Source organism: Anomaloglossus baeobatrachus, chromosome 10 (assembly GCF_048569485.1).
Source record: "Anomaloglossus baeobatrachus isolate aAnoBae1 chromosome 10, aAnoBae1.hap1, whole genome shotgun sequence".
Lineage (NCBI taxonomy): Eukaryota > Metazoa > Chordata > Amphibia > Anura > Aromobatidae > Anomaloglossus > Anomaloglossus baeobatrachus.
This window is the reverse complement of record NC_134362.1, coordinates 7,068,091-7,093,513: the sequence shown is the minus strand read 5'-3', so window position 1 is coordinate 7,093,513 and position 25,423 is coordinate 7,068,091. Positions and strand designations below refer to the sequence as shown.

Here is a 25,423-nt window from a genome sequence, read left to right as displayed (position 1 = left end):
CACTGCAGTGATGTCATTGTGCACTGCGGTGATGTCATTGTGCACTATGCTGATGTCATTGTGCACTATGGTGATGTCATCAGTAGCTGATTGCACCAGGCCCCAGGGGCTTCCGCTACACATGGCACAGCAGTGTGGCGGCCGGTATCAGGGTGATGGCTCTTCCTGCGCCCAGCAGTGTGCAGCCCCGCTCGGGTCCCTCTGGCTGTGGCCGTGTCGTCCTCCCTCCTGCACACGTACGCTCACTGACTGCGCTTTTGTGTTTTGTCAGAATTAATGAGAAAAGTTCTCTTGCCCTGGGGGTAATTAGTGTCCTTGGAGTTAAATAAGCTAATACTTAGACACCCCTCGCACAGCCAATTATGTTTGTGTATTGAATAATTGATTCAAAGGAGGGGGGATGGGCTGCTAATCAGATCTCAGCATAATGAATTGATTTAATTAACGAGGGGATCTTAGGGTCTGGGAGCAGCGAGCGCATTTCTCCGGCAGCAGCAGACGGAGCGCACACGCCGGCACAACCTCCACACTCAGCTTCTCACACTGTCATTTCACATTTGGAGAAAAGCCCTTTAGGATCCTGCAGCGGCAGCCGGGCGACAATCACATTAGCACACATTATATCCTGCAAAGAGGGGGACGAGGGAGCCCCGGAGCCCCCGCCAGCAGCGCTCCGGCTGAGAAGTCCCCGGGACTGTGCAGAGGACGATCGGCCGCCTGCTCGCTCTTCTCTTCTCTCCGTGTTGGAGGCGCCTGGTGACGGCGGAGCAGCCGGGCTCGGTGCAGCCTCTGGGAGGATGGTGCTGGATAAGGAGGACGGTGAGTGCGACTCCTTTGTACAGTGTGCAGGTGGCGGCTGTGGCAGGGGATGCATGCCGCTCTGCGCACCGCTCTGCACACCGCTCTGTTGTCCGCTCGGCAGTCGGCACGCTTCTGCTGGTTGCTCTGCACATCGCTCTGTTGTCCGCTCGGCACCCTTCCGCTGGTGGCTCTGCACACTGCTGTGTTATCCGGTCGGCACCCTTCCGCTGGTGGCTCTGCACACTGCTGTGTTATCCGGTCGGCACCCTTCCGCTGGTGGCTCTGCACACCGCTGTGTTATCCGGTCGGCACCCTTCCGCTGGTGGCTCTGCACACCGCTGTGTTGTCCGCTCGGCACCCTTCCGCTGGTGGCTCTGCACACTGCTGTGTTGTCCGGCCGGCACCCTTCCACTGGTGGCTCTGCACACCGCTGTGTTGTCCGCTCGGCACCCTTCCGCTGGTGGCTCTGCACACCGCTGTGTTGTCCGCTCTGCACACTGCTGTGTTGTCCGGTCGGCACGCTTCCACTGGTGGCCCTGCACACCGCTGTGTTGTCCGGTCGGCACCCTTCCGCTGGTGGCTCTGCACACCGCTGTGTTGTCCGCTCGGCACGCTTCCGCTGGTGGCTCTGCACACTGCTGTGTTGTCCGCTCGGCACGCTTCTGCTGGTGGCTCTGCACACTGCTGTGTTGTCCGCTCGGCACGCTTCCGCTGGTGGCTCTGCACACTGCTGTGTTGTCCGGTCGGCACGCTTCTGCTGGTGGCTCTGCACACTGCTGTGTTGTCCGCTCGGCACGCTTCCGCTGGTGGCTCTGCACACTGCTGTGTTGTCCGCTCTGCACACCGCTGTGTTGTCTGGTCGGCACGCTTCTGCCGGTGGCTCTGCACACCGCTGTGTTCTGCGCTCTGCACACTGGTGGCTCTGCTGGTCTTTATTCCGTGCACACAGCGGCTGTGATTGTCTTGGCTCCGTCACTGCAGCACGGCTCCGTGCTCCGCTCTGCCGTCTCTGGGTGCCATCGCCGCCTTCCTCTTGGTTTTTTCCTTGTGTTCATTGATTCCCGGCGTCTGCAGATTCCTCCTATTAATAGACTGGAGCGCAGGAGGCATTAGACGCTGCCGGGGAGAAATCCTTGGGCTGGAGCGGAACTAATTTACTTTTCAGATGAGACATGTGAAGGACGGGACTGACAGCAAACAAGTTTTTGGTTGTCCGCATATCTGTTGTCTGGCAGGAGGGATGGGGATCGGTCGGGGGAGGGGGTCGGACATGTCTCACACCTGAGCTCCCATTCTCCGGGAGACGGAGATTCATTTTGTAATTGTAGAATTGAAAATTTTGCAGAGGTGGAAAAATTCACGGATGGAAAGAAAAGACGATGGAAAGAGGGTAACAGGGAGCGGAGGGCTCAATACTGGCGCACGGTCCCAAGGAGGGAAACGGACCCCTCCGTCCTCATCCGCGGCAGATTGCGTGAGGAGCCGCCGCACATGCAGACACTTGGAGACTGGAGTCAGATATGTTTGACCCTTAATAAGGAAAGGGTTAATTAGCGTTACAAGTCATTGAACTTCGATTTTCATCCTCCTCATCACTTTGCATTGAGTTGCAGCAGACAGGTGCAGACAGGGAAGGGTTAATGGAGCAGACTCTCCATCCCTGAACTTCAGTCCTCATCACTCTCATCAGACTGCGCTGCGGAGGCTGTATACACGGACACTTGGGTACCAGAAGTGGGATACAGGGGGATATGCTCGGCTATAAGTGCAGACAGGGAAGGGTTAATGGAGTCTCTGCAGCGGCAGCTGGTAAGAGGCAGTTTACCTTTCCGGATCGGTGTCAGCGCGAGCACTTTACTTACAATCTCTCCAATACCATCTCCAAAAGACGCTTGTGTGGCTGCAGCCGCCGCTTCTAATGGCCGCCAGATGTCTGACATTGATCTCCTCTTAAAAAGGTGCAATTATCCGGAGTGTACACAGCAGATCTGCGGGGTCGTCGCAGCAGCACTTATGGCGAGGACGCGGGGCTGGTGTCTCCAAGACGACAAATGTACAGAGGGGGCTACGTGATGCCCTGGGGTCATCGTCCTTGTGTACATAGCGGCCACATATTCCGCAGCGGTGTACACAGATTGTCATCACTCACATCGGTTCCTGTCCCAATTGGGCTTACAATCAAAATGCCCCAGTTGTCGAGGATCTGAAGGCAGCAATTGTGAGGTCCACAGTTTCTGGGGGGCGAGAGAGAAGTGCTCCTAGGCTGGAACATTGCTGGTAAAGATTGGGGACTAGAGGCAGAGCCGGTGAGAACTGGGGGTTGGGGAAAGTGCTGGTGATGGCTGAGGGGTCGGGGAAAGTGCTGGTGAGGGCTGAGGGGTCGGGGAAAGTGCTGGTGAGGGCTGAGGGGTCGGGGAAAGTGCTGGTGATGGCTGAGGGGTCGGGGAAAGTGCTGGTGAGAGCTGAGGGGTCGGGGAAAGTGCTGGTGAGGGCTGAGGGGTTGGGGAAAGTGCTGGTGAGGGCTGAGGGGTTGGGGAAAGTGCTGGTGAAGGCTGAGGGGTCGGGGAAAGTGCTGGTGAGGGCTGCAGAGTTGGGGAAAGTGCCAGTGAGGGCTGCAGGGCTGGGGAAAGTGCTGGTGAGGGCTGCGGGGCTGGGGAAAGTACCGGTGAGGGCTGCGGGGCTGGGAAAAGTGCTGGTGAAGGTTTGGGGGCCAGGGAAAGTGTTGGCGAGGGCTGCAGGGCCAGGTAAAGTGCTGGCAAGGGCTGCAGGGCCAGGCAAAGTGCTGGCGAGGGCTTCGGGGGCCGGGAAAAGTACTGGTAAAGGCTGCGAAGCTGGGAAAAGTGCTGGTGAGATTTACTGTACTCTGTAAAGTGCTGATGAGATCTGCGGGGATGGGGAAAGTGCTCGTGAGATTTATGGGACGGGGGAAAGTGTTTTGAGGTCTGTGGAACTGGGGAAAGGGCTGGGGGAGGCAGAGAAAGTGTTTGTGAGGACTGCTTGGCAGAAGAAAGTGCTGGTGAGGCCTGAGAAGCCGGGGAAAGTGCTGCTGAGGTCTGTACGGCTGGGGAAAGTGCTGCTGAGGTCTGTACAGCTGGGGAAAGTGCTGCTGAGGTCTGTACAGCTGGGGAAAGTGCTGCTGAGGTCTGTACAGCTGGGGAAAGTGCTGCTGAGGTCTGTACGGCTGGGTAAAGTGCTTGGTAGATGCTGGTGAGGTTTGTGAGGCTGGGGAAAGTGCTTGCTAAATTTATGGAGAAAGTGCTGGTGAGATTTAATGGACTTTGAAAGTGCTGGTGAGGTCTGTGTGACTGGGGAAAGTGCTGCTGAGGTCTGTGTGACTGGGGAAAGTGCTGGTGAGGTCTGTGTGACTGGGGAAAGTGCTGCTGAGGTCTGTGTGACTGGGGAAAGTGCTGCTGAGGTCTGTGTGACTGGGGAAAGTGCTGCTGAGGTCTGTGTGACTGGGGAAAGTGCTGCTGAGGTCTGTGTGACTGGGGAAAGTGCTGCTGAGGTCTGTGTGACTGGGGAAAGTGCTGCTGAGGTCTGTGTTACTGGGGAAAGTGCTGGTGAGGTCTGTGTGACTGGGGAAAGTGCTGGTGAGGTCTGTGTGACTGGGGAAAGTGCCGGTGAGGTCTGTGTGACTGGGGAAAGTGCTGCTGAGGTCTGTGTGACTGGGGAAAGTGCTGCTGAGGTCTGTGTGACTGGGGAAAGTGCTGGTGAGGTCTGTGTGACTGGGGAAAGTGCTGGTGAGGTCTGTGTGACTGGGGAAAGTGCCGGTGAGGTCTGTGTGACTGGGGAAAGTGCTGCTGAGGTCTGTGTGACTGGGGAAAGTGCTGGTGAAATTTAGGGACTTCGAAAAGTGCTTGTAAAGTCTGTGGGGCTTGGAAAAGTGCTAGTGAGAATTTTGGACTAGGGATAATGCTAGTGAGATCTGTTGGGCTGGGGAAAGTGCTAGTGAGGACTGCAGAGACGCAGAAAGTGCTGGTGAGATTTCTGGGACTGGGGGCAGCACAGGTGGGGACCGCAGGCCTGGAGGCATTTACTGCTCTGATATTAACACTCTACAATCACTCACATCCACACAAGGATTTCAGTTCTGAGATTTTGGATGGTTTCTGTTGTGTCTCCACGCCTGTGATTTGTAATGGGGTAGTTGGCCGATCCCTGAGGTGCAGATCTCATCGCTGGGGTGTGTGTGTGTGTATATATGTATGTGTATGTATGTATATATATATATATATATATATATATATATATATATATATATGTATATGTATGTATATATATAATGTGTGCGTGTCAAGGAGGGGGGGTTACATTTTGCCCTTGGGGCAGTTGGTCTTGCAGTTGGAGAGAAGGGGATTTTTCGTCCTCTCAGGTGATAGTTTTTAGTTTTTTAAATTGCTTATTGAGATGATTTATTTCTGGCTTTGTTGGTTTTGTTTTCTATTTTGTAACGAGTATTATTTTTACTAATCCAAAAAAAGCACAAAAAAATTCCCCCCGATCCTGAGCTGCGATTTACAAATGAATGAAAACTGTCAGAGAAACATAAAGCTGTGATGTAGATGTCTCCGGAATCCGCTATGGACGATCGGTGACATCGGGTCACAGACTCTGCGATCGAGGCTTAAAAATGCCGCAATCCCAGTGTGAATCCAGCGGAATGGAGCGAGGTAGGAGGCGGTTATTATACAGGGACGGGTGTATACGAGAAGTGTCATCACCAGGAATATGAGACCCCCCGTGCCATCACAATCTGTGGGCTAATAATGGGGGACCGAGACTGAATGTAGCAGAAATCGCAACAATGTATCAATCTGTGACGTAGAGCAGAGAGCTGCGGTGTATGCGGTGGAAACCTCGGGCAGAGTCATTGTCACCTTTGAGCTTTTTTGTCTGGTTTTTGGCTTTTTTTGCCGACTTTTCATTTGTCCCTTATTTTTCTTTTAATTTGCGCCTTTTTTTAGTCTATTTTATGTGTTCACCTGTTGTTCCTTTACGTTTGTCATTGAGGGCGAGGTTCGGGGGTCTCCAGATGTTTGCGGCCAATTCATGAATCGCGGCTCCAAATCTTCTCTAGTTTCCCCCCCTCAGTTATTTTTTTTTTTTGCACATGTAGAGTTTTGGGCGCATTTATTTGATCAGAACACGTAACGTTTTCTGCAGTAAACGATCACAAAAAGGGTAAGAGACAAAAAATAAAGAGCCGTTTACATTTTGCTTAAATGTCAGGATTCATCATTTTGAAGAATTTGATGCAGAAATCAAATAATAGAAGACAAAAAAGTGACCTAAAAAAATCTTGATCCCCGCATGTAACAATGTGGGAGGACAGGTAACGCGGACATAGTATGTCTGACATCAGTGCATATAGATACAGTGCAGCCTTGGGTTAAGAGCGACTTGGTTTCAGAGCGTTTTGCAAAACAAGCAAAGCTTTATACAAATGTGTAACTTGGTTTAAGAGCAATGCTTTGCAATAAGAGCAAATCCTCACCGTGTACACTTCTGGTTCTGTCCTTTCACTGCGCTCTGACCCGCTCTGGAGGTCACCTTCTGTCCATATGTACTGTATATTGTATACTGTATACCATTGTACAGTATACACTATATAGCATGTCTATTTATTTGCATTTGTGGATACGGTGTTGTACTTTCTTTCTGCTCACCCGTGCAGCACATTGCTTATACTGTATCTCCCGCACCAACAATTCTATTGTAAGCTAAAGTGCAGATTAATATGTTTTTACTGCACAGTATATTGTATTAGTGTCATGTAATAATGTTATATGAATACAGGACATTGTATTACTGTAATAAGTTTTTATAAATACAGTAAATATTTTTGGGTTGTGGAATGAATTGTCTGCGGTTCAATTATTTCCTATGGGAAAATTCACTTTGATATAAGAGTAACTTGATTTAAGAGCGCACTGCAGGAACCAATTGTGCTCGTAATCCAAGGCTCCACTGTGTGTGTGTGTATATGTATATGTATATATATATAATCTATATCATCATCTGATCCTTTATCACAAAATCAAAAATGAGAAAGACAAAACAATGGAAAACCAATAGGAAATACGAGCGACAGCACAGCATCCTGTCTCCAGGAGCTGACACTCTACGGAGCAGTGTATATATATATATATATGTATATATCGTCATCAGACCATTGCGCGGGGTCACACTTGGGAATGTTTCCACCTTGTAGTCCGTGTTACACCGTCACCCTGGCTCGGTCCGTACGGCCGCGCTCGGCAGAGGTCACCTTGCTGATCCGGCACAGGCGGAGTGGACACGGTTGCACCTGATGCCACTTCCCATTCTGCGCCAATCTGTTCTTACCGGTAATAAAACTTTATACAGATGGCAAATCCTCCGTGGCGGCTGCGGGGGAAGGTAATTGGAGATTCTGTTTTAAGTAGCATATTTTTCATTACGCCGCGATGAAATGACTTAAAAAGATTGCAGGCCGCGCTGATCAATACTTCTGTGCGTAACGCTTCCTTTAATCATGCAAAGTAAGTGACATTTTCAGTATCTGTAGCTGAGGGCGAGGAGCGGAGGGCGAGCCGCACACTGATTGTCAGCAGAGCAGCAGGACGCCTCCCCAGCCACCAGCACCGCCGCACATCTGACGGTCAGCGCCGAGAAATCCTCCAACACATGGCAGGAAACTTACAAAACTCAAAGCTGCACAGATCAGTGGCCGCCGCCGCTTATCAGACTGGAGGCTCTCATGAAAGGTGCGCGGCTAAGTGGCTATTGATCGTATATAAATATATAAAGGTCAAACGATAAACCGCGCACCACCGCCCAGACAGCGGCAGCCCCGGGGAAGCAGAAGCTGACAGCAGCAGATGCTGCCGCAGTCCCATGTAACACCACACATGACACAGTGATATATCTATGAGTACAGGTAATGTAGTAGATGTCACCTGCAGTCCTATGTAACACCACAGATAACACAGTGATATCTATGAGTACAGGTAATGTAGTAGATGTTACCTGCAGTCCTATGTAACACCACAGATAACACAGTGATATCTGAGTACAGATAATGCAGTAGATGTCACCTGCAGTCCTATGTAACACCACAGATAACACAGTGATATCTCTCTGAGTACAGATAATGTAGTAGATGTCACCTGCAGTCCCATGTAACACCACAGATAACACAGTGATATCTCTCTGAGTACAGATAATGTAGTAGATGTCACCTGCAGTCCTATGTAACACCACAGATAACACAGTGATATCTCTGAGTACAGATAATGTAGTAGATGTCACCTGCAGTCCCATGTAAATTAAACTTCAGATCGCAGATATCAAGGTGTCATTTTATTCCGCTTCCTATGACCTCCATGTCCATATAGACGGCTCCAGAGGGACGATCCTACCGACAGACGCCCTTTAAGTGATGCCATTAATGCAGCACATGACCAGTGAGGTCAGTGATTGACTGCAGTGGTCAGGTGCTTTTTGTATACTGGGAGAGGGAGGACCTTGGCTCAGCTGGGAAATAAGAGGGCGCATTGTGTTTTTTATTACTTAATTTTTACATATATATATATATATATATATATATTTTTTTTTTTTTTTTTTCAAGGGTCAAAGAACTAAAGAGAGAACGCATACAATTCTGTCTACTATTAGTGATGGGTGATTCTGCAGAGATTTGGGATCAGCGGGTCCAATCGGATTTAAAAAAAAAAAACAGGGTCCCTCATATTTTGATACCCAGCACAGATAAAGCCACGGCTACAGGTTGCAGCCCCCAGCCGTGCGCTTACCTTGGCTGTGTATCAAAATAAGAGGAACTGAATGAGGCTTTTTTTTTTTATTATTTAAATAATTTAAAAAAACGGCATGCAGTCACCCCCCCATATTTTGATATCCAGCCAGGATAAAGCCCAACAGCTGGGGACTGGTATTCTCAGGCTGGGGAGACGCACGGTTATTGGGTGCCCCCAACCTAAAAATAGCAGCCTGCAGCTGCCCAGGATTACTGCATCCATTAGATGTGACAATCCCGGCACTTTACCTGGCTCTTCCGAACTGCCCTGGTGTGGTGACAATTAGGAGTTAATGACAACTGACAGCTGCCACTAAGCCCTAGATTAATAATGGGAGGTGTCTAAGAGACTCCCCATGATTAATCTGTAAATGAAAAGAAACAAACGCAAACACTGAAAAATCCTTTACTTGAAATAAAATACAAAAAAGTCACCCTCTTTCCCCTCTTTATTAATCCCAAAAACACCTCTGCAGGTCCATCATAATCCACATGAGGTCCCACGACGATCCCGCCTCTGCTACATGCTGCAGTCTCAAACAAAAACTTCCATTTTGACATAGAAATCTACCACTGACGTCAGATATGGATAGCAAGGGTAGAAAAAATTAAAACATAACCTTTAATCAAGTCATAGTTAAAAAAGGACAAACATTGATACAAACCTAGCTGCACCCGCAGGCTGCGCACACAGCGATATCACAGGGCCGCTGGTAGGAAGCCTGAAGGGTTGTGCAGATAAGCAATATTGCACTAAAGCTCAGGAACAAGACCCAATATAAAGTGCACTGGTGGATATAGCGACCCCTCGTAACTAACTGCGCAATATTACTGCATTATAACCACAAAAGTGCAGATAATAAATGAAGGCCGAGTGCAAGAAACTAGACAGAACCACTGGAAGGCGCCGTCATTCACAGGGACCAAATAAGTGGTCCAGTCTCACCGTAATCCTTGATGTCCTCCATATGTGTCCCAAATGAGGTCATGGATGGCACCCACAATCGTTTAGCTGGGGGTGAAGCCACAGGAGAGTGCGGGAACGTGTTACATGACAAACCCCAATCACATGGCACACAGGTCTTTTAATGAAAAATGCCCATTGGATGGATCATAGCACAAACCGCCGGTCGCTCCGGCACAGTGAGGCCCAACAGGCACAGGGGTAAAGTCTCAATGCAGCACAGGGGGCGCTACAAAGCCCCACAAATAGGCAGCAAGTCACATGACCTGCAGGACCTGTCAGTCCAGAGGACAATACACGCCCACATCACATGACTCGCAGGTCCTATAAGCATGGAGACAAAGAGCAGAATACACGCCCACATCACCTGACTCACAGGTCCTATAGTCATGGAGACATAGAGCAGAACACACGCCCACATCACCTGACTCGCAGGTCCTATAAGCATGGAGACATAGAGCAGAATACACGCCCACATCACCTGACTCGCAGGTCATATAGTCATGGAGACAAAGAGCAGAACACACGCCCACATCACCTGACTCGCAGGTCCTATAGTCATGGAGACATAGAGCAGAACACACGCCCACATCACCTGACTCGCAGGTCATATAGTCATGGAGACAAAGAGCAGAACACACGCCCACATCACCTGACTCGCAGGTCCTATAGTCATGGAGACATAGAGCAGAACACACGCCCACATCACCTGACTCGCAGGTCCTATAAGCATGGAGACATAGAGCAGAATACACGCCCACATCACCTGACTCGCAGGTCCTATAAGCATGGAGACATAGAGCAGAATACACGCCCACATCACCTGACTCGCAGGTCCTATAAGCATGGAGACAAAGAGCAGAACACACGCCCACATCACCTGACTCACAGGTCCTATAGGCATGGAGACAAAGAGCAGAATACACGCCCACATCACCTGACTCGCAGGTCCTATAAGCATGGAGACATAGAGCAGAATACACGCCCACATCACCTGACTCACAGGTCCTATAAGCATGGAGACATAGAGCAGAATACACGCCCACATCACCTGACTCGCAGGTCCTATAAGCATGGAGACATAGAGCAGAATACACGCCCACATCACCTGACTCGCAGGTCCTATAAGCATGGAGACAGAGCAGAATACACGCCCACATCACCTGACTCACAGGTCCTATAAGCATGGAGACATAGAGCAGAATACACGCCCACATCACATGACTCGCAGGTCCTATAAGCATGGAGACATAGAGCAGAATACACGCCCACATCACCTGACTCACAGGTCCTATATTCATGGAGACATAGAGCAGAATACACGCCCACATCACCTGACTCGCAGGTCCTATAAGCATGGAGACAGAGCAGAATACACGCCCACATCACCTGACTCACAGGTCCTATAGGCATGGAGACAGAGCAGAACACACGCCCACATCACCTAACTCGCAGGTCCTATAAGCATGGAGACAGAGCAGAATACATGCCCACATCACCTGACTCGCAGGTCCTATATTCATGGAGACATAGAGCAGAATACACGCCCACATCACCTGACTCGCAGGTCCTATATTCATGGAGACATAGAGCAGAATACACGCCCACATCACCTAACTCGCAGGTCCTATAAGCATGGAGACAGAGCAGAACACACGCCCACATCACCTGACTCACAGGTCCTATAAGCATGGAGACAGAGCAGAATACACGCCCACATCACCTGACTCACAGGTCCTATAAGCATAGAGACAAAGAGCAGAACACACGCCCACATCACCTGACTCGCAGGTCCTATAGGCATGGAGACAGAGCAGAACACACGCCCACATCACCTAACTCGCAGGTCCTATAAGCATGGAGACAGAGCAGAATACATGCCCACATCACCTGACTCGCAGGTCCTATATTCATGGAGACAAAGAGCAGAATACACGCCCACATCACCTGACTCGCAGGTCCTATATTCATGGAGACATAGAGCAGAATACACGCCCACATCACCTGACTCGCAGGTCCTATAAGCATGGAGACAGAGCAGAATACACGCCCACATCACCTGACTCACAGGTCCTATAGGCATGGAGACAGAGCAGAACACACGCCCACATCACCTAACTCGCAGGTCCTATAAGCATGGAGACAGAGCAGAACACACGCCCACATCACCTGACTCACAGGTCCTATAAGCATGGAGACAAAGAGCAGAACACACGCCCACATCACCTGACTCGCAGGTCCTATATTCATGGAGACATAGAGCAGAAAACACGCCCACATCACCTGACTCACAGGTCCTATAGGCATGGAGACATAGAGCAGAATACACGCCCACATCACCTGACTCACAGGTCCTATAGGCATGGAGACATAGAGCAGAATACACGCCCACATCACCTGACTCACAGGTCCTATAAGCATGGAGACATAGAGCAGAATACACGCCCACATCACCTGACTCGCAGGTCCTATAGGCATGGAGACATAGCAGAGCAGAATACACGCCCACATCACCTGACTCGCAGGTCCTATAAGCATGGAGACATAGCAGAGCAGAATACACGCCCACATCACCTGACTCGCAGGTCCTATAAGCATGGAGACATAGCAGAGCAGAATACACGCCCACATCACATGACTCGCAGGTCCTATAAGCATGGAGACATAGAGCAGAACACACGCCCACATCACCTGACTCGCAGGTCCTATAAGCATGGAGACATAGCAAAGCAGAAAACACGCCCACATCACCTGACTCGCAGGTCCTATAAGCATGGAGACATAGCAGAGCAGAATACACGCCCACATCACATGACTCGCAGGTCGTATAGGCATGGAGACAAAGAGCAGAATACACGCCCACATCACCTGACTCACAGGTCCTATAAGCATGGAGACATAGAGCAGAATACACGCCCACATCACCTGACTCACAGGTCCTATAAGCATGGAGACATAGAGCAGAATACACGCCCACATCACCTGACTCACAGGTCCTATAGTCATGGAGACAGAGCAGAATACACGCCCACATCACCTGACTCACAGGTCCTATAGTCATGGAGACAGAGCAGAATACACGCCCACATCACATGACTCGCAGGTCCTTTAAGCATAGAGACATAGAGCAGAATACACGCCCACATCACCTGACTCACAGGTCCTATAGTCATGGAGACAGAGCAGAATACACGCCCACATCACCTGACTCACAGGTCCTATAAGCATGGAGACATAGAGCAGAATACACGCCCACATCACATGACTCGCAGGTCCTTTAAGCATAGAGACATAGAGCAGAATACACGCCCACATCACCTGACTCACAGGTCCTATAGTCATGGAGACAGAGCAGAATACACGCCCACATCACATGACTCGCAGGTCCTTTAAGCATAGAGACATAGAGCAGAATACACGCCCACATCACCTGACTCACAGGTCCTATAGTCATGGAGACAGAGCAGAATACATGCCCACATCACCTGACTCACAGGTCCTATAAGCATGGAGACATAGAGCAGAATACACGCCCACATCACATGACTCGCAGGTCCTTTAAGCATAGAGACAAAGAGCAGAATACACGCCCACATCACCTGACTCACAGGTCCTATAGTCATGGAGATAGAGCAGAATACACGCCCACATCACCTGACTCACAGGTCCTATAGTCATGGAGACAGAGCAGAATACACGCCCACATCACCTGACTCACAGGTCCTATAAGCATGGAGACATAGAGCAGAATACACGCCCACATCACCTGACTCACAGGTCCTATAGGCATGGAGACATGGCAAAGCAGAAAACACGCCCACATCACCTGACTCGCAGGTCCTATAAGCATGGAGACAGAGCAGAATACACGCCCACATCACCTGACTCGCAGGTCCTATAGGCATGGAGACATGGCAAAGCAGAAAAGACGCCCACATCACCTGACTCGCAGGTCCTATAAGCATAGAGACAAAGAGCGGAATACACGCGCACATCACCTGACTCGCAGGTCCTATAGGCATGGAGACATAGCAAAGCAGAAAACACGCCCACATCACCTGACTCGCAGGTCCTATAAGCATAGAGACAAAGAGCGGAATACACGCCCACATCACCTGACTCGCAGGTCCTATAGGCATGGAGACATAGAGCGGAATACACGCCCACATCACCTGACTCGCAGGTCCTATAACCATAGAGACAAAGAGCGGAATACACGCTCACATCACATGACTCGCAGGTCCTATAGGCATGGAGACATAGCAGAGCAGAATACACGCCCAAATCACTTGACTCACAGGTACTATAGGCATGGAGACATAGCAGAGCGGAATACACACCCACATCACCCCCCCATACCAAGGCCCATAATGCATTGCAAAATAATGCCGCCACACCATGACCAAATATCACCACATAGGGCCTGAATATAACCACCGTCCTGTTACTGAGCAAAGTCCACTGCACCAAGACCAGTGGGTTCACACCGCAAATCTCTAAAAAATCTGCAATATGTGAACTTGGCCTAAAGTAGCGATGTCCTTGTTCGTGCCCCTCACCACACACAAAATAAATGTTCACATCTGTCTCCCCCATATAATGGTAACGATTATGACCCTCTTCATAGCCTTTGGAACCATGGTAAAACTCTGCAAAGTACAAGGGCAACACACACACAGTGATGTCACAGCACAGAGGCAACACACACTCTCACACACACACACACACACACACACACAGTGATGTCACAGTACAGGGGCAACACACACAGTGATGGCACAGCACAGGGGCAACACACACAGTGATGGCACAGCACAGGGGCAGCACACACACACACACACACACACACAGTGCTGGCACAGGGGCAACCCACACAGTGATGGCACAGCACAGGGGCAACACACACTCACAGTGATGGCACAGGGGCAACCCACACAGTGATGGCACAGCACAGGGGCAACACACACTCACAGTGATGGCACAGGGGCAACCCACACAGTGATGGCACAGCACAGGGGCAACACACACTCACAGTGATGGCACAGGGGCAAACCACACAGTGATGGCACAGCACAGGGGCAACACACACTCACAGTGATGGCACAGGGGCAACCCACACAGTGATGGCAGAGCACAGGAGCAACACACACTTAAGCCTGCTTTACACCAGGCAATCTATCGTGCGATAGATCGTCGGGGTCACGGTTTTTGTGACGCACATCCAGCATCGCTGGCGATGCCGGCCTGTGTGACACCTCCTAGCGACGCAGTATCGCTCACAAATCGTGAGTCGGGTACTGCTCGTTAGGTTCCATAATATCGGTTACTTTAGTCGCCCATCGTTTCCGTGGTAGCACACGTCGCTCCGTGTGACACCACGGGAACGATGAGCAGCTCACCTGCCTCCCGCGGCCGCCGCCGTCTCTATGTGGAAGGAAGGAGGTGGGCGGGATGTTTACGTCCCGCTCATCTCCGCCCCTCCGCTTCTATTGGCCGGCGCCCGTGTGACGTCGCTGTGACGCCGAACGTCCCTCCCACTCCAGGAAGTGGACGTTCGCCGCCCACAGCGAGGTCGCACGAGAGGTAAGTATGTGTGACGGGGTTTAGTAACTTTGTGCGACACGGGCAGAGATTTGCCCGTGACGCAAAAAGGACGGGGGCGGGTACGATCGATTGTGAAATCGCACAATCGGTCGTACCGTGTAAAGCAGGCTTTAGTGATGGCACAGCACAGGGCAGTTTCTTTCTGTAGTGTTACAGGCAGACATTTGTACATTATAATACTCACCTGCTCCTGTGACGTCCTGGACTAGCCAGATAGTCACAGGTAGACCCCCTGCACAAACACCAGCCCCTAATAAGGTGACAGCAGCCAACCTACAAAACCCTTGTCACCTCTCTCAGTGTTCAATGGTCACACCAGGGGGCGGAGCCAGGCGGTTGGCCACGCCCACCGAGGAGTCCAGAGGGCCTGAGACAGCAAACAAAAAGTAGTTAATCAGTACAGTGAAGTGGAGTGGAGTTGTAGTTCAAGTGCAGCAGGCCTGTGGCGTCAGGTCTGCAGCGACAACACTGACTGGTGGCGGGGTCGTAGCCCTGGTACCGTGGCAAGGAGGAGCCGGGAAGACAGATGGTGGAACCGTAAGGGACCGGGACAAGGTAGTGGCCCGCCGAAACCGAACCGGGGAGCCAACTGGAAACCGGAGCACCAGGAGGAGTACTCAGACCCAGAACGAGGCTCAGAAGCCACTGGACCACGTCGAATTCACTGATTGAGGATGGACCTTAGGTCCTTTCCCGCCCCAAGACCCGAAAGACGCCAACAGCCCACCGAGGGGGATAGAAAGCCACCGCACAGGCAGAGAGATCCCACGGGCCAGTGCCTGCGGGCAAACGGGTTCCCCGACACACACAAAGCCGGGGAGCGGACTACTGTTGCTGAAGCATAGGCAGTCAAGTTCTACAAAGAGGTGCAGGAGAAAGTCCGGAACCACCAACCTGAGAAAGGGGCAAAGCACAGCCGGCTGCGGGCACCGACCACCATCCTTTTTGGTTTACCAGAGACTCTGGTGTATCTGTCGTAGTGAGTACAACAGTGCCCTCAGGCCGCGCACCTCACCACACTATCTTGCCCGCACCACACCATCTTGCCCGCACCTCACAACCACCGGGCCCCAGGACCATAACCCTCTTCCCACGGAGGGGTCAACACCAGGCTGCATAACATCGTCCCCGGGAGCCTAGTTAACAGCAGCGGTGGTGTCCACATTCACCACAACCCGTGGGTGGCGTCACGAACTTACACCTTTAAACTCCACAGCCTCCGCCATGAACCTTCCCCACCGAAATCCCTACACGTAGCGCCAACTCCCTTTCAGAGCGACGTGACCCCCGGGTCCGGGAGGAGCTCGAGCCATCCACCGACGAGCACGGACCCGAGCGGCTGAGCAGCCGGCCGAGCCCCGGGGCGGTACACTCCTGTGATGTGAGAGATGATGTTACTGTCTCCGGCCTCCCTGCTGCACTTCCTGTGAGTCCTCCTGGATGCTCCTCCTGTCCTCTGCTTTTTCTTTCCGTTCCTTCTGTTCTCTGCTTCTCACTGTTTTTTTCTGCTCTCTGTTTGCTCTTCTCTCTTTGCTCTGCTCCTCCTCCACTCCAGCACTGTGTTTTCCTGTTCATCTTCCTTTCTCCCACGCTATACTGAACAAGCCCCACCCCCTCTCCTGATTGGCTGTTCTCCCCCTGGCATCTCTCACAGCTCTCGGACTGGAAGAAGATGCTGCCTGGCCCCTCCCTCCTCTTCAGCACAGGCCGTGCACAGTGTGCAATGTGGGCGGGTCTGCATCTCTGCGTTGGCCAGTCTGCAGCTATACAAACAGTGCCGGCACTCAGCGGCCATGATCAGCTGCTTGGTGACAGCCATGATGCATGAAAGTGAAAACGCACACACCACGGGCAGCCTGGGCCCCTCCATCTCACGGGCCCCTCCAGCTCACGGGCCCCTACAGCTCACGGGCCCCATAGCAGTGGCGTGGTCAGCCTACATTGACGTACGCCACTGCTTGTTACAATGTGGTGTAAACCTGTCTCTCGCCTTTATGTTGCACAGACGAGCAGTAATACGATTAGTTACATTTGCAGAGCGACCCCTACGTCGGGGGCGGCCATAAGTGAAGTACATCCCTCCTGATGTAGAAGCTGCGGAATAAACCAGTGCTGTTACCATGTGACATATTTCTGTCATTTTCAGCATATTTATTATCCAGAATCCGATCGTTTTTTCTATCATTGATATTATCGTGGGTTATTATTACGGTTTATTTTATACGTTGGTCTTCTGGAAAGGTTTATATGTGAGGGAACTGTCATGTAGTCTGGATAACGCGACATCTTGTCACACTGATGCTCTCCTGGTTACATCGTACCTCATTTTCTTCACCTCCTTTCTTTTTCTTTCCCTTATTATTATTCTTACAGTTTTTATTTTTTTGAATTTATAACTTGTGAAATCCCAAACCCTTGTATAAATGAGGAATAAGACTACTTTTGGCCGCTGTATGATTGTATCCTGCAGTTTTCACCCTAGAAGCCTCAGCAGTTTCTCCTCGCACATTTTGTAGCTGGTCCCTCGCTGCAGACAGATTTGTAGACAGATTTGAGCAGTTTTTGAGAGTGAATTGTCAGTGCCGCAGAAAGAAAGTGACCAATGCATAGGGAAAAGGTCATTTCTCTAATAATAATAATAACAATATTTATTATTGAGTTTCTTATCTTGACTTGTGCTGTTGAGTTATTAAATTATATGACTAAACATGGAGCAAATCTCCCCTTTATAGTTCTTTTGGTTTTATATTCATGCTGAATATTGACCACAACGTGTAAGTGGAAAGTGGAGCATTTCTCAGGCTTTTGCGGTTCTGGGGCAGAAGGTGCGAGACATTTCAGGAAAATGTTGCCTGGAGCAAACCCTTCAGCCATTGTCACAAGTCGGGATTGTCACAAACATTCAGATGCGTTTTATTAAGTCGGTGAATCCCGGGGACGATAAAGGAAAATAATCTCCGGGGATAAAGGACGTTTTACCTCTTTTTTCCCTGTTTCTCTTCTCTCCATCATTTATCATTCTATGTTTCCTCTTTTCGGATATAAGTGAATGTTCTGTAACTGGGTCTTTCTTCACCTCTGTTGAATCCACTGGATCCCACCAATGTCCCCGCTGGAAAACCTTTCCCCTCATGTTCCATTTTTGAACTTTTTTTTTTTTGAAATTGCACCCGTTACTGTTCTGCTGTAAACAGAATATATTGTCTGGAAAAAAGTTTTGCTTTTGCAATTATTATATTCATGTGGCTATTACACATGCTGAAGTTTTCTAGTTTCTACTCAGAGCGCACAGTAAGCTAATGCTCCCTCTATTCTACAAGTGATTCTTCTGTTTGACTGTATAGACTGGGGCAGGAGTCAGCAGAGTCATCTCATTATGATTAGGGGCGGAGTCAGCACAGTCATCTCATTATGATCAGGGAGCGGAGTCAGCAGAGTCATCTCATTATGATTAGGGGCGGAGTCAGCAGAGTCATCTCATTATGATTAGGGGCGGAGTCAGCAGAGTCATCTCATTATGATTAGGGGCGGAGTCAGCAGAGTCATCTCATTATGATTAGGGGCGGAGTCATCTCATTATGATTAGGGGCGGAGTCAGCAGAGTCATCTCATTATGATCAGTGGGCAGAGTCATCTCATTATGATTAGGGGCGGAGTCAGCAGTGTAATCTCTTTATGATTAGGGGCGGAGTCAGCAGTGTAATCTCTTTATGATTAGGGGTGGAGTCAGCAGAGTAATCTCATTATTAGGGGTGGAGTCAGCAGTAATCTCATTATGATTAGGGGCGGAGTCAGCAGAGTAATCTCATTATTAGGGGTGGAGTCAGCAGTGTAATCTCATTATGATTAGGGGTGGAGTCAGCAGTGTAATCTCATTATTAGGGGTGGAGTCAGCAGTGTAATCTCATTATTAGGGGTGGAGTCAGCAGTGTAATCTCATTATTAGGGGTGGAGTCAGCAGTGTAATCTCTTTATGATTAGGGGTGGAGTCAGCAGTGTAATCTCTTTATGATTAGGGGCGGAGTCAGCAGTGTAATCTCTTTATGATTAGGGGTGGAGTCAGCAGAGTAATCTCATTATTAGGGGTGGAGTCAGCAGTAATCTCATTATGATTAGGGGCGGAGTCAGCAGAGTAATCTCATTATTAGGGGTGGAGTCAGCAGTGTAATCTCATTATGATTAGGGGTGGAGTCAGCAGTGTAATCTCATTATTAGGGGTGGAGTCAGCAGTGTAATCTCATTATTAGGGGTGGAGTCAGCAGTGTAATCTCTTTATGATTAGGGGTGGAGTCAGCAGTGTAATCTCTTTATGATTAGGGGCGGAGTCAGCAGTGTAATCTCTTTATGATTAGGGGTGGAGTCAGCAGAGTAATCTCATTATTAGGGGTGGAGTCAGCAGTAATCTCATTATGATTAGGGGCGGAGTCAGCAGAGTAATCTCATTATTAGGGGTGGAGTCAGCAGTGTAATCTCTTTATGATTAGGGGTGGAGTCAGCAGTAATCTTATTATGATTAGGGGCGGGGCAGTGTTAGTTTTTGTACGCAGCTCCCCGCCACTCTCTCTCTGTGGGGGAGGGGCAATATGGAGAGACTTCGTTAGCCTATCAACACTTTTCTGACCATTAATTCCCATTCATTGCAGCTGCCATAAAGCGCGCAGCACATATACAGGCGATGCGGGCGGGGAGTCTACGCTGCGGCAGCCCCCAGGGACCCTATAAATTATAAATATCTTGTTTCTTCTTGTTCTCGGGACTTTTCCTGGCTGATTACCCGGTCACTGTGCCGCCAGATGTTGTGCGCCGCCGCCTCATACATTACGCTTGTCAGGAACGTCCCGGGGGATTTGTTAATAGGATGCGGCACCTAGAATTTACTTTATGAAGAACAGCGACAATTCTCAGTGTATCACGGTGCGTGGCGGCTGTGGGGTGAACGTGGCCACGACCGCCGCAGAAATGTCAGCCAGATGTGACCGATCGGAGCTCGCTGACCGTCACCCAGTCTGATCATTGCTGACGCAGGGGAATAAATGAGGACTGCAGGAAAGCGAACGGATGATAAAAAGGAATTTCACAACTATTATAATCGGATTACAAAGATGTAAACTACGCTACGACACAGCCATAATCAGGGCCTGCGGCTTAGCCGCCTTGTGTACTGGAGTCTGAGGTTGTAAATATTCCCCCATGCTTTACACTACCACTCTGCTCGCTCAGATCTGCCACTGTGTATAACCAGGGACATAGCAGCAGGAAAGTGCTGGGACTGAGGGGAGGAGTCTCAGGAAAGGGGAGGGGCCAATACTGCTTAGTAGAGCCTGGAAGGGAGCCCCTTTAAACAGACAGACCCTCCTGGTGACGGCAGCTTTCTGACAGAGTCTGGGATCGGAAACCTCATCAATGAGATCTAAAGATCGGGAGGAACGGACACAATCCGATTCCACACACAGAGGATTTCTGCATCTCGTCCAGATCATCCATGATGCATCAGTGGAGGCAGAATGTGTCCTGGCAGGAGAGCGCTGTGACCACAGAGCATCGGATACAATTGCAACAAACCCTCAGCTGTGGGAAGTGTCAGGTCTGCCCCTTGGGCTTCTGACTGCAAGATTCACTTCCGATGCAGACTTTGCTCCTGATACTACTGGGGAGGAGGAGGCGGACTTGGTACATTGTTTCTAAAAGTTACATTTTCTTATTTACATCGTTTTTATGACACAATCAGCAACAGGCAGAGACCGGAGCAATGAAGAGCGGAGACCGGAGCGGCAGTGTGGAGACCGGAGCGGCAGAGTGTGGAGAGCAGAGACCAGAGCAATGAAGAGCGGAGACCGGAGCGGCAGAGAGCAGAGACCGGAGCTTCAGAAAGCGGAGAGTGGAGAGCGGAGACTGGAGTGGCAGAGAGTGGAGATCGGAGCGGCAGAGAGCGGAGAGCGAAGACTGGAGCGGCAGGGAGCAGAGACCGGAACGGCAGAGAGTGGAGAGCAGAGACCGGATCAATGACGAGCGAAGACCGGTGCGGCAGAGTGTGGAGAGCAGAGACCGGAGCTTCAAAAAGCGGAGAGTGGAGAGCGGAGACCGGAGTGGCAGAGAGTGGAGAGCAGAGACCGGAGCTTCAGAAAGAAGAGAGTGAAGAGCAGAGACCGGAGCGGCAGAGAGTGGAGAGCAGAGACCGGAGCGGCAGAGAGTGGAGAGCAGAGACCGGAGCTTCAAAAAGCGGAGAGTGGAGAGCGGAGACCGGAGTGGCAGAGAGTGGAGAGCAGAGACCGGAGCTTCAGAAAGAAGAGAGTGAAGAGCAGAGACCGGAGCGGCAGAGAGTGGAGAGCAGAGACCGGAGCGGCAGAGAGTGGAGAGCAGAGACCGGAGCTTCAAAAAGCGGAGAGTGGAGAGCGGAGACCGGAGTGGCAGAGAGTGGAGAGCAGAGACCGGAGCTTCAGAAAGAAGAGAGTGAAGAGCAGAGACCGGAGCGGCAGAGAGTGGAGAGCAGAGACCGGAGCGGCAGAGAGTGGAGAGCAGAGACCGGAGCTTCAGAAAGCAGAGAGTGGAGAGCAGAGACCGGAGCGGCAGAGAGTGGAGAGCAGAGACCGGAGCGGCAGAGAGTGGAGAGCAGAGACCGGAGCGGCAGAGAGTGGAGAGCAGAGACCGGAGCGGCAGAGAGTGGAGAGCAGAGACCGGAGCGGCAGAGAGTGGAGAGCAGAGACCGGAGCGGCAGAGAGTGGAGAGCAGAGACCGGAGCGGCAGAGAGTGGAGAGCAGAGACCAGAGCGGCAGAGACCGGAGTGGCAGAGAGTGGAGAGCAGAGACCGGAGTGGCAAGAGAGTGGAGACCACAGACCAGAGCGGCAGAGACCGGAGCGGCAGAGGCCGAAGCAGCAGAGACCGGAGTGGCGGAGAGCAGGGACCAGAGCGGCAGAGGGTGGAGAGTGGGAGCGAAGACTGGAGTGACGGAAAGAGTGGAGACTGAAGCGGCAAACAGCAGAGACCGGAGCTGCAGAAAGCAGAGAGTGGAGAGCAGAGAGTGGAGCGGCGAAAAGAGTGGAGACTGGAGCAATGAAGAGTGGAGACTGAAGCAGCGGAGACCAGAGCGGAAGAGAGTGGAGAGCAGAATCCAGAGCGGCAGAGAGTGGAGAGTGGAGACCAGAGCAGCGGAAAGAGTGGAGACTGGAACAATGAAGAGCGGAGACCGGAGCTGCGGAGATTGGAGAGCAGAGACCAAAGCGGTAGAGACTGGAACGGCAGAGAGTGGAGAGCGGAGACCAGAGCAATGAAGAGTTGATACTGAAGTGGCAGATAGCGGAGTGCAGAGACCGGAGTGACGGAAAGCAGAGACCGATGAGGTGGAGAGTGGAGAGCAGAGAGGCAGACAGCAGAGATCAGTGAGGTGGAGACCGAAGCGGCAGAAAGGAGAGATCGGAGTGACGGAAGGCAGAGATCGGTGAGGCAGAGAGTGGAGACCAGAGAATAGAGACCAAAGTGACGGACAGCAAAGACTGGTGAATCGGAGACCGGAGAATGGAGACTGAGGTTGACGACAGTGTAGTCCGGGGTGCACAGTGTAGTCCGGGGTGCACAGTGTGGCCCGGGGTGCAGAGTGTGGCCCGGGGTGCAGAGTGTGGCCCGGGGTGCAGAGTGTGGCCCGGGGTGCAGAGTGTGGCCCGGGGTGCAGAGTGTGGCCCGGGGTGCAGAGTGTGGCCCGGGGTGCAGAGTGTGGCCCGGGGTGCAGAGTGTGGCCCGGGGTGCAGAGTGTGGCCCGGGGTGCACAGTGTAGTCCGGGGTGCACAGTGTAGTCCGGGGTGCACAGTGTAGTCCGGGGTGCACAGTGTAGTCCGGGGTGCAGAGTGTGGCCCGGGGTGCAGAGTGTGGCCCGGGGTGCACAGTGTAGTCCGGGGTGCACAGTGTAGTCCGGGGTGCACAGTGTAGTCCGGGGTGCACAGTGTAGTCCGGGGTGCACAGTGTGGCCCGGGGTGCACAGTGTGGCCCGGGGTGCACAGTGTAGTCCGGGGTGCAGAGTGTAGTCCGGGGTGCAGAGTGTAGTCCGGGGTGCAGAGTGTGGCCCGGGGTGCAGAGTGTGGCCCGGGGTGCAGAGTGTGGCGCGGCGTGCAGAGTGTGGCGCGGCGTGCAGAGTGTGGCGCGGCGTGCAGAGTGTGGCCCGGCGTGCACAGTAGAGACCTGGGCGCAAAGTGGAGACCGAGGTGCACAGTGGAGTTCAGGATGGAGCACTGTGTAGTCCGGGGTGGACTGTGGACTCCAGGGAGCAGCACAGTGTAGTCCATGGTGGAGTTCAGGGGCGCACTGTGGAGTCCGGGGCGGAGGACAGTGGAGTCCGGGGCGGAGGACAGTGGAGTCCGGGGCGGAGGACAGTGGAGTCCGGGGCGGAGGACAGTGGAGTCCGGGGCGGAGGACAGTGGAGTCCGGGGCGGAGGACAGTGGAGTCCGGGGCGGAGGAGGAGCGAGCTGTGGAGTCCGGGGCGGAGGACAGTGGAGTCCGGGGTGAGCTGTGGGGTCCGGGGCGGAGGACAATGGAGTCTGGGGCGGAGGACAGTGGAGTCCGGGGCGGAGGACAGTGGAGTCCGGGGCGGAGGAGGAGCGAGCTGTGGAGTCCGGGGCGGAGGACAGTGGAGTCCGGGGTGAGCTGTGGGGTCCGGGGTGGAGGACAGTGGAGTCCGGGGCGTGCTGTGGAGGACAGTGGAGTCCGGGGCAGAGGACAGTGGAGTCCGGGGCACGCTGTGGAGTCCGGGGCACGCTGTGGAGTCCGGGGCGGAGGACAGCGGAGTCCGGGGCGGAGGACAGCGGAGTCCGGGGCGGAGGACAGCGGAGTCCGGGGCGGAGGACAGCGGAGTCCGGGGCGAGCTGTGGAGTCCGGGGCGGAGGACAGCGGAGTCCGGGGCGAGCTGTGGAGTCCGGGGCGGAGGACAGCGGAGTCCGGGGCGCGCTGTGGAGTCCGGGGCGGAGGACAGCGGAGTCCGGGGCGCGCTGTGGAGTCCGGGGCGGAGGACAGCGGAGTCCGGGGCGCGCTGTGGAGTCCGGGGAGAAGGACAGCGGAGTCCGGGGCGCGCTGTGGAGTCCGGGGAGGAGGACAGTGGAGTCCGGGGCGCGCTGTGGAGTCCGGGGAGGAGGACAGTGGAGTCCGGGGCGCGCTGTGGAGTCCGGGTAGGGGGACAGTGGAGTCCGGGGCGCGCTGTGGAGTCCGGGGAGGAGGACAGTGGAGTCCGGGGCGCGCTGTGGAGTCCGGGGAGGAGGACAGTGGAGTCCGGGGCGCGCTGTGGAGTCCGGGGAGGAGGACAGTGGAGTCCGGGGCGCGCTGTGGAGTCCGGGGAGGAGGACAGTGGAGTCCGGGGCGCGCTGTGGAGTCCGGGGAGGAGGACAGTGGAGTCCGGGGCGCGCTGTGGAGTCCGGGGAGGAGGACAGTGGAGTCCGGGGCGCGCTGTGGAGTCCGGGGAGGAGGACAGTGGAGTCCGGGGCGCGCTGTGGAGTCCGGGGAGGAGGACAGTGGAGTCCGGGGCGCGCTGTGGAGTCCGGGGGGGAGGACAGTGGAGTCCGGGGCGCGCTGTGGAGTCCGGGGGGGGAGGACAGTGGAGTCCGGGGCGCGCTGTGGAGTCCGGGGAGGAGGACAGTGGAGTCCGGGGCGCGCTGTGGAGTCCGGGGAGGAGATCAGTGGAGTCCGGGGCGCGCTGTGGAGTCCGGGGAGGAGATCAGTGGAGTCCGGGGCGCGCTGTGGAGTCCGGGGAGGAGGACAGTGGAGTCCGGGGCGCGCTGTGGAGTCCGGGTAGGGGGACAGTGGAGTCCGGGGCGCGCTGTGGAGTCCGGGGAGGAGGACAGTGGAGTCCGGGGCGCGCTGTGGAGTCCGGGGAGGAGGACAGTGGAGTCCGGGGCACGCTGTGGAGTCCGGGGAGGAGGACAGTGGAGTCCGGGGCGCGCTGTGGAGTCCGGGGAGGAGGTCAGTGGAGTCCGGGGCGCGCTGTGGAGTCCGGGGAGGAGGACAGTGGAGTCCGGGGCGCGCTGTGGAGTCCGGGGAGGAGGACAGTGGAGTCCGGGGCGCGCTGTGGAGTCCGGGGAGGAGGACAGTGGAGTCCGGGGCGCGCTGTGGAGTCCGGGGAGGAGGACAGTGGAGTCCGGGGCGCGCTGTGGAGTCCGGGGAGGAGGACAGTGGAGTCCGGGGCGCGCTGTGGAGTCCGGGGAGGAGGACAGTGGAGTCCGGGGCGCGCTGTGGAGTCCGGGGCGCGCTGTGGAGTCCGGGGAGGAGGACAGTGGAGTCCGG

At 53.2% G+C, this 25,423-nt stretch overlaps 1 protein-coding gene across 2 annotated transcripts in view; it reads left to right on the top strand.

The window, feature by feature from the left end:
• Positions 1–465: 465 nt before the first annotated feature.
• The window catches only part of LMO1 (LIM domain only 1), a 157,882-nt gene continuing 132,924 nt past the window's right edge, over positions 466–25,423 (top strand). Inside the window, exon 1 of one of the 2 annotated variants that reach the window (XM_075326787.1) lies at positions 466–819. In XM_075326787.1, the coding sequence (XP_075182902.1) occupies positions 798–819 (22 nt within the window). In that variant the 5' untranslated portion in view covers positions 466–797. Of the gene's footprint in view, positions 820–2,537; positions 2,611–25,423 lie in introns of those variants that run through there. The other variant, XM_075326785.1, reaches the window with a different exon arrangement.